This window comes from Chiloscyllium plagiosum, chromosome 6 (assembly GCF_004010195.1).
Source record: "Chiloscyllium plagiosum isolate BGI_BamShark_2017 chromosome 6, ASM401019v2, whole genome shotgun sequence".
NCBI lineage: Eukaryota > Metazoa > Chordata > Chondrichthyes > Orectolobiformes > Hemiscylliidae > Chiloscyllium > Chiloscyllium plagiosum.
In genome coordinates this window covers 84,694,871-84,709,190 of record NC_057715.1, presented here as the reverse complement: position 1 = coordinate 84,709,190, position 14,320 = coordinate 84,694,871, and the positions used below count along the sequence as shown (strand labels likewise).

Below are 14,320 nucleotides of genomic sequence, written 5' to 3'. Positions count from 1 at the left end.
AAAAAGAGGCTAATTTTAAAAAACACAAAATATTACAAATTTAAAATATCACAAAATTGAGAAACGAATACAAGATTCATAACTATGGCATTGCAATTCCTGCTGGTGCTGTGCAGGTACCAACAGTGGGTTTCAAACAGAATTTATTAATTGTACTTTACACAAAATGTTACTAACTTCAGTTGTTCCACTTCAGTGTGCTCCTTCCCTCCTATACAGAATGCCAGTGGAAAGGTCACAGCATTAATCCTCTAATTCAGCTGTGATCTGCAATTAGTGAAGCAGTTAAATATCTCACAGAGAATTGGAAAAGCCAAGCCAACAGTTTACTTTGTAAAATTACTTTGGAATTAACTGTACTAGTTGAGAGATGCAAGCTGTTCTGCACAGGCTTAGAACAGGAGGCATATAATCTCTATGTATTATGTTAATTTTTTTGCTTTTGGATGTTGGTAACAAGGTTGAAACTGCACTTCACTGCTCATCCTTTGTGCCCTGAGAACTTAGTGGTGGTCCTTCTCCTCGAATCAGTGTACTCCTTTGATTGTGATCTCATGGGAATGCTAGGTAAAGAATTGCATGACTTTGACCTCATCCATTGATAATATGTACCACAACTACAATGAACCGAGCTTTTGACAAGGTTCCACACGGTAGACTAATTAATTAAGTTTGTTCAGATCGGATCCCGGGTGAGCTTGTCAATTGGATACAAAATTAACTTGACAGCAGGGGACACAACAATGGTGGAGAGTTGTTTTTCAGACTGGAGGCCTGTGACCAGCGTGTTCCATAGGGATCGGTGCTGATTCCACTTTTGTTTGTCAATTAAATAAATGATTTAGATATGGATAGAGAAAGCATGTTTAGTAAGTTTGTAGATGACATTAAGACTGGTGGTATAGTGGACAGTGAAGAAGATTATCTAAGATTTCAAAGAAATCTTGACCAATTGGGTCAATGGCCTGAGGAGTGGCAGGTGGAGTTTAAGTTGGATAAATGTGAGGTATTGAATTTTGGTAAAACAAACAAAGGCAGGGCTTATACAATTGAAAGTAGGGCCTTGGGAAGTATTCTAGGACTGAGAGACCTCATGGTTGAGGTACAAAATTCTTTGAAATTTGCATCACATATAGATAGGGTGCTTAAGAAGACATTTAGCATGCTTGCCTTCATTGCTCAAACCTTTGCGTATAAGTGTTCGGACATTATGTTGAGGTTGTACAGGATGTTGCTGGGGCCTCTTCTGGAGTACTATGTACTGTTCTGGTTGCTCTGTAATATGAAAGACATTATTAAGCTGGAGAGGGTTCAGAAGAGATTTACTAGGATGTTGACTGAAATGGAAGGTTTGACTTATAAGGAGAGGCTGGATAGACTGGGATTTTTTTCACTGAAGTATAGGAGGTTGAGAGGTGATCTTATAGAGGTTTATAAAATCATGAGAGGTATAGATAAGGTGAATGGCCATTGTCTTTTCCCTAGGGTGGGTGGCTTTCTAGACTAGGGGGCATATTTTTCAGGTGAGAGGAAAAAGATTGTAAAAAGACATGAGGGGCAATTTTCTTTAAACAGAGAGTGGTTCCTGTGTGGAATGAACTTCCAGAGGAAGTGGTGGACAGTTAAACATTTAAAAGACATTTAGAGGGGATCCAAGATGGTGGTAATATAGGAAGATTGCATTGCAGAGCTCCGCACCGCATCGCAAGTTGGACGAAGTCCTAACCCACCCTACATGGACTACCGCGGTATCCTGGGACTCTGGAAAGGTCGTGGAGTCCCAGGACATGGTCAGAGAGCAACTCATCTTGGTTTTCGCCATCCAGGGATGCTGAAAAAGGGAGGAGGTACATGCAAGGTCAGGCCCTTAGGCTCGATTTCTCACCACTCCTGGCAAAGGAGCTCACGACATCTCGTGAGATGTTGCGCAAGCAGATAGAGAAGCTGACCCCAATCTCGATCATGCTGCAGAAGCATGAACAGCAGCTGGGAGACCTGGAGAAAAGGATGGACGAGGTAGAGCACAGAGTCGTTGTGGCGAAAGCTGCTGTGAGACAGCAGTGCTAACCACTGAGTCACCATGCCGCCCCTAATTAGTGGACCTGTGTGTGGATTTAGGGTTGGTAGACATCTAGAGGCATCTCCACTCTACAAGCTGGGATTTTACATTTTTTTCCGATCCACACAGATATCACACCAGGATTGATTTTTTTTCTGACCCCCATGGCAACCCTGGACTTGGTGGCATCTTGTACGATTGGTAATATTACCATCTCCAGTGTACCTGTTGGTTAACATTAAGGATGCTATAGTGGGCCATTGGCGAATGGATCCCTTTATCCTGAAGGATAATAAGTTTGTGGAGTACTTCTCTAAGGGGGTTATTTAGTCGGAAGTGGCAGAAGGGTGAGCAGCAACGTCTCCTTGAAGCATGGTTGAAGGCAGCCAAAAAGGCTTACTTTGACAGACTCTCATTGTCCAACTACAGAGGATTACGGCGCTGTGGTCTGCATTGAATTCCGTGCTCACGCAGACAGCAAAGAAGGAGTTTACTTTTGCAAACAAAGGTTATATGAGCATGGTGACAAGTCAGCAAGTATCTAGCATATCTCGCCAGAAAAAGGAGTGCCCCTCAAGCCATTACATCGATTAGGGAAGGATCTAGGAACCAAACATGATTCCAAATGTGGCATTCCAGAGATTTTACTTTGAATTATATCTGAGGGTTGGGAGGAAGGGCAGGCCAAGATGGAGTTCAAGGATCTGGAGCTCCTCTGTGTGATCCCTGAACAAGAGTCTTTTCTCAATGCCCCCTTATCGGAGCAAGAGGTGCAGGAGGCTGTGAAACAGCTTCAGAGTACAGTCATGATTGTCTCTCGCCATCTCTAAGAGAGGCCAATATTTTGCTTATTCCTAAAAAAGGGAAGGTCCCAGAGGACTGTTCTTCTTAAAGGCCCATTTTACTCTCAAATGTGGACATTAAAATCCCCTCTAAGACTCTTGCATTAAGGCTGGAGACTGTTACCTTCTATTGTTAAAGAAGACCAGACGAACTTCATAATGGGTCACTTAATGTAACTTAAGTATGTCAACAACAGTCAATACAGGGATTGGTGATTTCTCTAGATGCAGAGAAGGCATTTGACTGAGTTGAGTGGCTCTATCTTTTTATAGTCTGGAGTGGTTTGGCTTGAATGAAGTCTTTATAAGATGGTTAAAGGTTCTCTTCTGTGGCCCTCTTGCTACGCTCATCACCAATGGAGAATGATCAAGCAATTTTAACATTTTTAGGGGCAGCCAGCAGGGCTGTCCCCTTTTGCCATTGCTTTTTACATTGGTGATTGAACTGTTGGTGGAGGCCATTCATAGGGATCCTAATATATCGACTCCAGAAGTGGGGTCAAAATTATATACTATCCCGTTGTACGCGGAAGATGTCCTCTTTTTTTTGTCAAATCCAGCAGTCTTGGTGTCTCGCCTGATACAATGCATCGGCTCATTTGGCACCATTTTGGGGTACAAAATTAATTTTGCAAAATCAGAGGCTATGCCTATGGGTGATATTACGAAGTGCTAGGTCTTAAGAGTGAATTTTGATTCCCATTTAGGTGGTCACAAGGGGATTTTGTGTATTTGGGCATATTCATCACTCTAGTTCTTGATCAGTTGTTTAAAGCTAATACAAAATCAAACAAGACCTTCAAAAATGGGAGGCCCTTCCAGTCTCATGGTTAGGTCGGATAGCGTTTATTAAGATGAATATTCTCCCCCGTTTGTTGTACCCTATGCGGATGCTCCCCCTGATTTTCGATAAGTAAATGTTCAGGAGACTGAACGGCTGGTTCAGCTCTTTTGTTTGGCATCGTAAGCGGCCTCTTATTAAATTAGCTAAACTGCAATTGCCTCACAGACTGGGGGGAGTGGACCTTCCGGACATTAAAAACTATCAACTAAGCTTGCTTTTATCTTACATGAGTGATTGGGCCTGTGGGGACCCTCTTTCAATATAGTTAGATGTCAAAACCTCTCAGCCAAGGTGCCCCCTTACTAGCTTGCTGTTTTTGGACAAAATGAGACAGTTAAGGAATATTGCCATATACCAATAGTTATCAATAGCAATTCGGCAGAGGGAAGGCAATATTGGCAAAACATCTTCTTTCACACCTTTAGTGGGTATGCCAGGTTTTCAACTGGAGATGATAGATTCAGGATTTAAGCATTGGGCAGCTAGGGGTGTGTCTTGCATGGGCGATTTATTGAGGGAGACACAATGACGTCCTTTGATCAGTTGGCACGGAAATACGAGCCATCTAACAGGCCCCTCTTTTGTTTTCTTCGAGTTAAGGATTTTATTCAAAAAAAGACTAAACTTTTGATTGATCTCTTCAAATCCGACATAGAGAGGAGGGTGCTCAGAGCTAAGAATACACTTTCTGTCAGCACTTTATATCATCAGTTGGGTGGTGCCTCTTCAGATGAGTTTGATCGACTCTGCAGTGTGGGAGAGAGAGCTAGGTGTTGAGGTCTCCTCAGAGGCATGAGAAGATATTTGGGAAAACGTAAGAAAGATATTAATTGGCAACAGGACCCATGCTTTATAGCTGAAGATTCTCCACAAGGTCTACTTGGCTCTGGATCGTTTGTCAAAATTTAGACCGGGGTATCTTTAGCATGTCCCAAGTGTAAGGTTGGTACGGGCACTCTTACCCATTGTCTCTGGTCCTGTGATAGGCTTCAAACATACTGGAGCACTGTGGCGGGTGCAATGATGGGGAGTTTGGGTGTAAGGGGTGGAAAAGGACCCAATCTCCCTTCTTCTTGGCCTGCCCAGTGCATTCCCTGTAAATGCACATAAGAAAAAAACTTTTTAACATTCTCCCTTGCTGCACAAGAAAGAATATCTTATTAGGTTGGGTATCCGAAAATCCCCCATGCCTGTTGCGTTGGCGCAAGATTGTTTTTTGAGCATATCCTCTTGAGTTTTTTCACAAGTATGGTCCATCACAAAACTGAGAATTTCTATAAGACATGGTGGCCCTTTTTGGACTACCTGGACACAGATTTGTCTGCCACAATAATAAAGGCTTTTATATAGCCGTAACAATTATACTTTATGAGTCCAATATCCAGAGAGGAGGAACTGCAAATGTATGAATAGGTGAAAATTAATTCTCTTGATATTTGAGAGTTAGTGTTTTGTTTGGCTGAGCTGTATTATTATTATTTATTAGTTTGTTGTTAGTTATTATTTATTGGGGTTTTTTTTGTATACATACTTATACATTTGTACATGAGGGTCGTTTGAGTTTTAAAAATTTTCTTTTGGTGTTCTTTCTTTGTACTGTTTTGAATAGTATTGTTTTGTATTTGTTGTTATTAATAAAATCTATTTACCAATAAAAATATATTTTAAAAAAAAAGACTTTTAGATAAGTACATGAATAAAAAATATTTAGAGGGATATGGACTATGCCCAGTCAGGTGGGACTAGTTTAGTTTGGGATTATGGTTAGCATGGACTGGTTGGACCGCAGGGTCTTTTTTCATGCTGTATGACTCTATGACTTGATGACTCAATGGTGGAGATGAAGACCAGACAGAGGTATGAATCAGTCAGATTGCTTAGATCTGAGTGAGGATTGTACCTGATGTCCCCATCATTTCTGATTTCAGCCATCTCCACTGAAGCTAAGCCAGAAAAAATAATCTTTGCTTAATCACTCTTCCAAAGCTCTTAATAATTTCAAGTGCTCAATGAAATCTCCAATGAATATGAAGAGCTGAATCTTACTTTTTTTAGCTAAGTCTGAGTTGTGTTGAGCTTTTTTTGGAGGGTTTGTTGTACAAAATGTGACAAATTCTCCTGCATTATCTTACCAAACACATTGCATTGACTGCTCTCATATCTGATTCTGGCCCAATTTTACCACATGCTGTTCCCACAATAAGTTACCTTTCAGCAGATATTTTGGAATTCCTTGTGCCTATACCATCTTTAAAAGTCTGTTGTACACCCAGACCATCACCATTAATCCAGAGCTGTCCAGTGTGGTTCCTAAGATTTACCTCAGACATAGCAGACAGTGAGAACTTGGTACCCATGTGCAGGGTCCTAGAAATCCTGGTGAAGGGGTTGGTGCAGAGACAGAACGAGCAGCAGGCACCATGACAGCATGCCATGCCAGCCTGGCCCAAGTTGCCACCTCAGTTAAAGTATTCTTAGCCATCTGGAGGAATGCACAGCAATGTAAAAAGAAGGTCAATGACCTTCTCTGGTCCATTAGCATAAGTACCATCAACTTCTCCAATACCTCACTTTCATTATCTTTTTGCTCCTGTACCCATCTCCCCTCATATCCATGTCTGACCACTCTCACTACTGCCTGCAACATCTTCCCGAATTAGCTCTCAGGCTACATTATCCCTACCTCAGTAACACTGCATGCCCTCTGCACTGCTTACTTACTCACTTGAGACATCTTCCCACCTATACACACAGTAACAGCAGTGCCACCCATTTCTGTCTCTCTTATACCTAAAGGGCAGCACAGTGGCTCAGCAGTTAGCACTGCCACCTGACAGCGCCAGGGACCGGGATTCAATTTCAGCCTTAGGCGACTGTCTATGTGGAGTTTGCACTTTCTCCCCGTGTCTGCGTGGGTTTCCTCCAGGTCCCTGGGTTCCTCCAAGTCCAAAGATGTGTAGGTTAGATGGATTGGCCATGCTAAATTGCCCATAGTGTTCGGGGATGCTTAGGCTAGATGAATTAGTCAGGGGGAAATGTAGAGTAATAAGGCAGGGGAATGGGTCTGGGTGGGTTACTATTTGAACGGTTTGTGTGGACTTGTTCGGCCAAATGGCCTGTTTCCACACTGTAGGGATTCTATGATTCAATCTTTGTTTGATTCCATGAGGACAACCACCTACATTAGTTCAGAAAGGGTCAAGATTGGTGATGGGTTGCCAATGTCTGTGGACATGGTGTCCATTTACATTTCAGGCTGGTGAACTTTCCTCAGAACATTCATTAGCTTTTAGTTTTACTTTGGCAATAGTTTCATAGAGTCATAGAGATGTACAGCATGGAAACAGACCCTTCGGTCCAACCCGTCCATGCCGACCAGATATCCCAACCCAATCTAGTCCCACATGCCAGCACCTGGCCCATATCCCTACAAACCCTTCCTATTCATATACCCATCCAAATGCCTCTTAAATGTTGCAATTGTACCAGCCTCCACCACTTCCTCTGGCAGCTCATTCCATACCCATACCACCCACTGAGTGAAAAGGTTGCCCCTTAGGTCTCTTTTATATCTTTCCCCTCTCACCCTAAACCTATGCCCTCTAGTTCTGGACTCCCCTACCCCAAGGAAAAGACTTTGCCTTTTTACCCTATCCATGCCCCTCTATAAGGCCACCCCTCAGCCTCCGACGCTCCAGGGAAAACAGCCCCAGCCTATTCAACCTCTCCTTATAGCTCAAATCCTCCAACCCTGGCAACATCCATGTGGGCGGCAAGGTGGCACAGTGGTTAGCACTGCTGCTTCACAGCGCCGGAGACCCGGGTTCAATTCGGCGGGTCGGTGTGGACTTGTTGGGCCGAAGGGCCTGTTTCCACACTGTAATGTAATCTAATCCTTGTAAATCTTTTCTGATCCCTTTCAAGTTTCACAACATCTTTCCGATAGGAAGGAGACCAGAATTGCATGCAGTATTCCAACAGTGGCCTAACCAATGTCCTGTACAGCCGTAACATGACCTCCCAACTCCTGTACTCAATACTCTGACCAATAAAAGAAAGCATACCAAATGCCTTCTTCACTATCCTATCTACTTGCGATTCCACTTTCAAGGAGCTATGAAACTGCACTCCAAGGTCTCTTTATTCAGCAACACTCCCTCGGACCTTACCATTAAGTGTATTCGTCCTGCTAAGATTTGCTTTCCCAAAATGCAGACACCTCGCATTTATCCGAATAAAACTCCATCTGCCACTTCTCAGCCCATTGGCCTATCTGGTCAAGATCCTTGTTAAACTGAAATTTATTATTTGGTGGTCTTCTTGCTAAACTACAGCCTCTTTAAAACAGTTCTCATAGTCAGGTTTCTGTGCCTATGACATTACTGTACATCCATTATGTGGGGAAACCACAAGAGCTAACGATACATCAATTGTGCTGCCTGATTGCTTTTTCTTTCTCTGCTGCATTCTTATGCAAAGTTTATGGAACACTGAATGTACCTCTGTGTATTTAGTAAAAACCTAGAGAATGTAAGGAATATTTGAGTCTATTTACATCTGAATGAAAACTGAATTTGCAAATGTAATTGCTCCCTTAATACCTGCTCCATCTGGGTAAGATTAATTCTTTAATTGCCTTACTGCTTGATTTGATGGCATTTGTGATTACATACCCTCTTTCCCTTCCAGCAATCTCTTTAATGACAACAAATGTGTGTTAATCAAGTCCACACCATGCTTGGGACATTAGTTTATGGGCTCATATATTCTCATTTTTATGAGATTCAAAACAGTATTTTCTACACAAACGCAGGTTTACACAGTAAGATTGGGTCACCACCATATCGTCTGATCAATTCAGGTTAGTTATTCATTTGGGGTGGAACACTTAGCTCAAAGATTGATAGGACAATATGCGGTACGTGATGACAACTAAACAGTCGAAAATGCACATTATTTGAATTGACCTTAGAGTAAATACATATCACATGTCCCAGGAATGTGCCAGAAGTGAGTTCTGTAATCTGGAAGGAAACACAAACAAGACAGTAAATCATCATTCCTCTTAAGAATTGTATTTGGTCATAGTTGAGTGAATTATTTCTTATGAATGCTGCCAACTTTAACTGAATTGCAACAATAAGCTAAACCTATGGAAATTTGGCACAATTCTTGATTTGCCATGAGCTGTACAATTTATTGACTTACTTTCCTTTCATTCTAGGTTTTAAAGGATGCATCAAAGTATTCAAATTCAATAATCATGTGATGCCATTTACCGGATCAAATGATTTAGTTGAAGTACGGCCAAGTGACAGCTCAGTACAGATTGGATGCAGAAGGCCTAATGTCTGCTTAAACAACCCCTGTCCAAATGGAATGAAAGGCATTGATTTATGGCTTGCATATGAGTGTCTTCTAGTTTCCTGTTTTTCTGACCCATGTAAGCATGATAGTACATGTCTTCCTTCCTCAGATAGCACATATCACTGCATTTGCAAACAAGATTTTACTGAGTTCTGTTCACCAACAATTATTGACCATGCAGCCTGTCAGAAAGGCAATATTCAATTGCCACAATGGAGCATAGCAGTAATCATACTTGCTACTCTAGCAGTAATACCTCTGATAGCTTTGTTCATCAAATGTCTGTATATTACTTTGAAAAGTAAGAGAACAAAAATAATTGCATCTGTCCAAGCAGTTACTGAAAAAATGTCTGATGGTCATAATGATGATGTTGATAATGATCTTGACAATGCAGGAAAGCAGCCAGATATCCTCAAGGCAGAAAACAGTTACCATATCATAGATGAAACATATATTACTGTCACAAGCATGGAGCAGAATAAGAAAAGCAATGGTCAAGGTTATGACTTAGAGGTCAATGACATTGATAATGCAACCAGTTTGACTTCTTCAGATTTTGATGTAATTAAGTACCACAGGCAGATCCAGACCAACAATGATGATTATAATAATGTAATTCTACATGGAAGCATGCAGAATAAATCTCAACCATTTGTGGCTCTTGTGAATCAAAGAAACATCCAATGTCTTGCAAGTCAACAAAGTGCTGTAGGTCACAATCAAGGACCAAGAAATGGATTTACAAATCAACAGTTAACTCAAATGTGCTCATCAGAATGGTTTCCTTCATCAGTCTTATTTACAGAGCGAAAGCATTTAATAAATGATCTTTATTTGACTGACTATGAAACAGACCATTTCCAACATGGCCATTTTGACAGCAAGCAATCAAGCAAAGGAGGTATTGATAACTTGGCTTTTTGTGGAGATGATCAAATTGAAAGTTTACCAGCTGCATCAATATTAATGTCCAGCTCTAGACCCAGCAGGAGAATGATCCAGATAGTTGAGAGACTTCCACTTGGTCTGTCTGTGGAAGAGATAAAAAGATTGAATGCACCAACAATTCATAAAGTGGTAGAGAACACTAATCAAATAATTTCACTGTCACAAATTCCACAAAGACCGTCAGCCCAGAAACACCATCCAGGGATCCTTCCTTCCACATCATCAGACACTTCATCTGATAGTGATTCCCATAGTTCTTTTACTTGTTCAGAGTATAACTATGAAAGGGAACTTCCAGCATGCAGTCGTTCATCTGTGCACAAATATGCTCAACAAGATTCAAAGAGAAATATTATTGAGAATGAAAAGATGTTAAACGAAAGGGAGATAGGATTAGAAGGACATGAAAAATGGTATGCGTCCGACACATGTTTAATAGGGACTGAAATTGCTACTGAGGAGGATTCAGATAACAACATGCGACCGTGTGATGATTCCCCTGTTAATAAAACAGACAACTGGGGTGATATTTTAAACTGGGGACCAAGATTTGAAATATATATTGAGATATTCAAGGACCTTGCTGAGCTTCCAAGTGAACCGGGGAGTGAAAATCAATTTTCCACTGCTGGAGGGAGTGAGCATGAAGAATTTTTGTGAGACTTTATTTCTAAATCATTTTATGGAGCAATTTCTATATTTTTTAGTGCTTCTCATGGCTGCATTTACTAGCAATGTTCTGTTCATTGAAAATTTCGCAAATTGTTTTAATATGGCTTTGTGCATAGGTTTTGTGTGTGAAAGAACAGTAACATTTCATAGTTTGCAAGTTAAAACCGATTAGCTCATATTCCATTGTTATTTGCTCCATTACAAAATGTAAACAGCTTTCACGGTTTAGGATATTTACTTATTATCTCGTCTCCTTCCATCTCAGCAAAGCGATAAATAGGCAGTCAAGTTATGGATTCTATTATCATAAGAAAAGTGCCATTTTGTCAACAATGTGAATAAGACTTTAAAAAGTGTATCATTTTCAGTGGATTTATTTTCCAATGTAATATCAGGTGAAGTATTTCCCCTGATCAACAGCTTGGAGGTTGAAGCCTTTTCTGCCAATTTGCCATTTCCTGAAAAGAATCTTACTAAATTTTCTAACAAGGATTGACCTTTCCTGTAATCCACCCGCTAAGTGCCAGCTTGTTTATAATGATGTGATTATCATCCCTCTTGCCTGTCCTTCTCCTTCTATGTGGAGAAAGTGAGGTCTGCAGATGCTGGAGATCAAAGTTGAAACTTTATTGCTGGAACAGCACAGCAGGTCAGGCAGCATCCAGGGAACAGGAGATTCGACGTTTCGGGCACAGGCCCTTCTTCAGGAAACTTCTATGTGACAATAGCATACAATGATAGGCTCAGACTGAACGATAAAGGTGATCCTGGAACACCCCTATTGATAAAGGAGGGAATTGTCACCTACTCATAAGCAATTAGCAGCAAGTTCTCGACTGTGGAGGCAAAATGCCAAAAGCAATTATGCATCCAAACTGGAATTTCCTGTTGTACACCATCAATCCCCTATAGTAAATTAGAATGGGAATCAAAAGGAGCAGTTGTTGCCAGGATAAACTGAGACAGAAGTGTGAGATCAGTAATTCGTGAGCTCCTTTGATTATGTGGTGGTATAAATAGTATCTTGTTTTGTCTGGTAAATGCTACCTATTATGGTAAATAATTAGAGGGTATGTGTATCAAATTCTTCTGTTTCTACATCAAGGTGATGTATTTGAAAGTTGAGGACATGGGATGTAACCAATTTTTCAGGCTGTAGATTACAGTATAAGGTTGTTGGGCTGTGTGGTGGGGGTTAATGAAAGCCACCAAGAGTCTGATTAAACAATTTGCTGCATGGAATGCAATGTAAGGATCAAAATTATTACCACAACCTCGTGTATGGCAGAGTAACAAAGAGGAAAGTCAGTCATGGGTCATGGGGGATGAATATTGCCATTTAAAGATGTTTGTAAGATCATTCAATACTTGAGTATCTGATAAGGTCAAGATTTTAAACTGAAAACAAACATTTCATTCCTGATATTTCTTCACAGATCAGTGCCTCCATGCCAGATGTTTGACCAACTTAAGCCAGCAGCACTGCTAGCATTGTTGAGGTTGAGACAAAAGAGGAGAAGAATGAGGAATTACTCAGTGCCAACAGAACCATTGACATGAGGCTCAGGGGGCCATAGATATGCATGAACAGACAGTACCTGAAGTGGGGAAGCTGGCTTTTCATCTCTGTCAAGTGGTCTCTTTAAGAGATGGTCTACCAGAGGGGTTGTAGCTACTTGCATGAGTGAAGAGAGTGAGACAGGTACTTTAACAGGACTAGGGATACTATCACCATCATCTACCATCTCCAGCAGGCAGATCTACACCTGGGCAGCAGCACTATGCCTCAAACTTCACAGCAGGATTGAACTTGCTACTAACCAGCTGCTCTGAAATTGCAACTAGTGATGTGTAGTATCTGCCAATTGGCAGCCCATGAATTTATTCGTGAGTTCACAGATGCCATTTACAAGGAAATCATACAGTTTATCTATTTCACCATGGAGTCAGAAAACTAAGGTGTCTGAGCTTTTGCCTTTGGAGTCACTGTTGAGTTCTTCCAGGTACTAGGGAGTCATTTACATCCTATGTATTCATCAGGGCCACCATTGAACAGATAATTCATCTTCTGAAGATGAGCATTGTTCAGGAGGAGTACTCCAGTATTCATCACTTAGGGTCTCCAGCATGATGCTTGGTTGCTGCATTTTGTACAACCTGATTCTACAACATGGGAGAACTTGGAAGACGGTGGTGGGGAAGATGAATCCACTTGTCTCCTTAGATGAGAAAGAAGGAGAGTCTAACTGAGATGCTGAGGGAGCCAGTGTAGATAAGGAGAATGCTGAAAAAGCCAGAGTAGTGCTGAGCTGAGGCAGAAAATCCTGAGAGAATCTGATAGCCAAGGGATTTGAGAGCAAATGGCTTTGCATTGACTAAAGTAGGCAATCTGAATATGGGCAAATTATGGCACAGAGCATTTCCTCAAGAAAATGCTTGGATTATACCTTTAAAATGTTAAGATACTATGCCGTTACTTTTAAGTTAATTTTCTCTCTTGGCGCAATTCAGTTTTCTGGACAAAGCATCAGAATGGATTTAGTCAGGATTACTTGTGGCCTGCTGTTATATGATTCAAACCTCAGTTGCAAGGATCATTCATATACTACAGAGGTGTCAAGAGTATGGACAGTGCTGACTGACTCCCAGAAGCCAAACATCGATCATGTTCCTGCTTTCTAGAGGTTGAGCTCCTCCCAGAGGGCAGCAGTGCTCTGAACCCTTTACACAGGTTCACAGACTGACATCAGTGCTCCCTGGGTCATCTCCATGGAAAACATAGAAACTTTAATAGATTGCAAGAAACCACACGACTGCTGCATAAAGGGACTGTATTTGTGTCAAGTCCCACCTTCTACATAAAGTTGTAAAACATACATCCAAAGTGAAATTAATGTTATTCAATCCTCCTCCTACCACTAGATCCTGTTGCCACCTTTGAAGGTACGACTATATTTGAGCAAACTTGCTGGCTGCTTTGCCAGCCTCCATCTGATAACTCTGGCGGTTTGGGCCTAGCAGTCTCTGGCCTGCTATGGGTTTCCTGCACAGGTGCAGCTACAACCTCCTCAGCCTAAACTGACGGAGTTGTTGAATCCTGTCAGAAAGGAGGTGGTGTCACAGGATACCACTGCACTGTCTTGAGATGAAAATCCTGGGTTCCTGTTTGTTGCTCCTCTACCCCATCAGTGCTCATTGGCACTGCTTCCCCTTGAGAGGATGGAGCCCCTGGAGGGAGTTCTCTTCCTTCAGCCACCCGCCATTGCCGGTGTATAAATACCTTCATGGCTTGAGAAATGGAGTGGTATTCCCTGTATATATCCTGCAGATATTGAGTGTTCTGCTGGGCCTGACTGTCCATGCTGGTCATCAACAAGGCAATTGGATGTGAGACTCACAACGTCAGAGTCAACTTGCATAGACTCCTATCTTCTTTGCTCCAGTCTGCGTGTGATCACAGGCACATCTGTCAGACCTTTCCCTTTTGTTTTGCCTCTGCAACACCATCAGTTCCTTAATAGCCAACACGAGAGGTTCATCATCTCGACTGGGCTCAGAAAGGGCCTGTTCTCTAGCAGTCCTCCA

At 41.6% G+C, this 14,320-nt stretch overlaps 1 protein-coding gene across 1 annotated transcript in view; it reads left to right on the top strand.

The window, feature by feature from the left end:
* LOC122550779 (protocadherin Fat 4-like) overlaps positions 1-11,316 on the top strand; it is a 72,234-nt gene extending 60,918 nt beyond the window's left edge. Inside the window, exon 9 of the mRNA XM_043692032.1 lies at positions 8,970-11,316. Coding sequence (XP_043547967.1) covers positions 8,970-10,723 — 1,754 coding nt within the window. The 3' untranslated portion in view covers positions 10,724-11,316. The remainder of the gene's footprint in view (positions 1-8,969) is intronic.
* Positions 11,317-14,320: the final 3,004 nt, after the last annotated feature.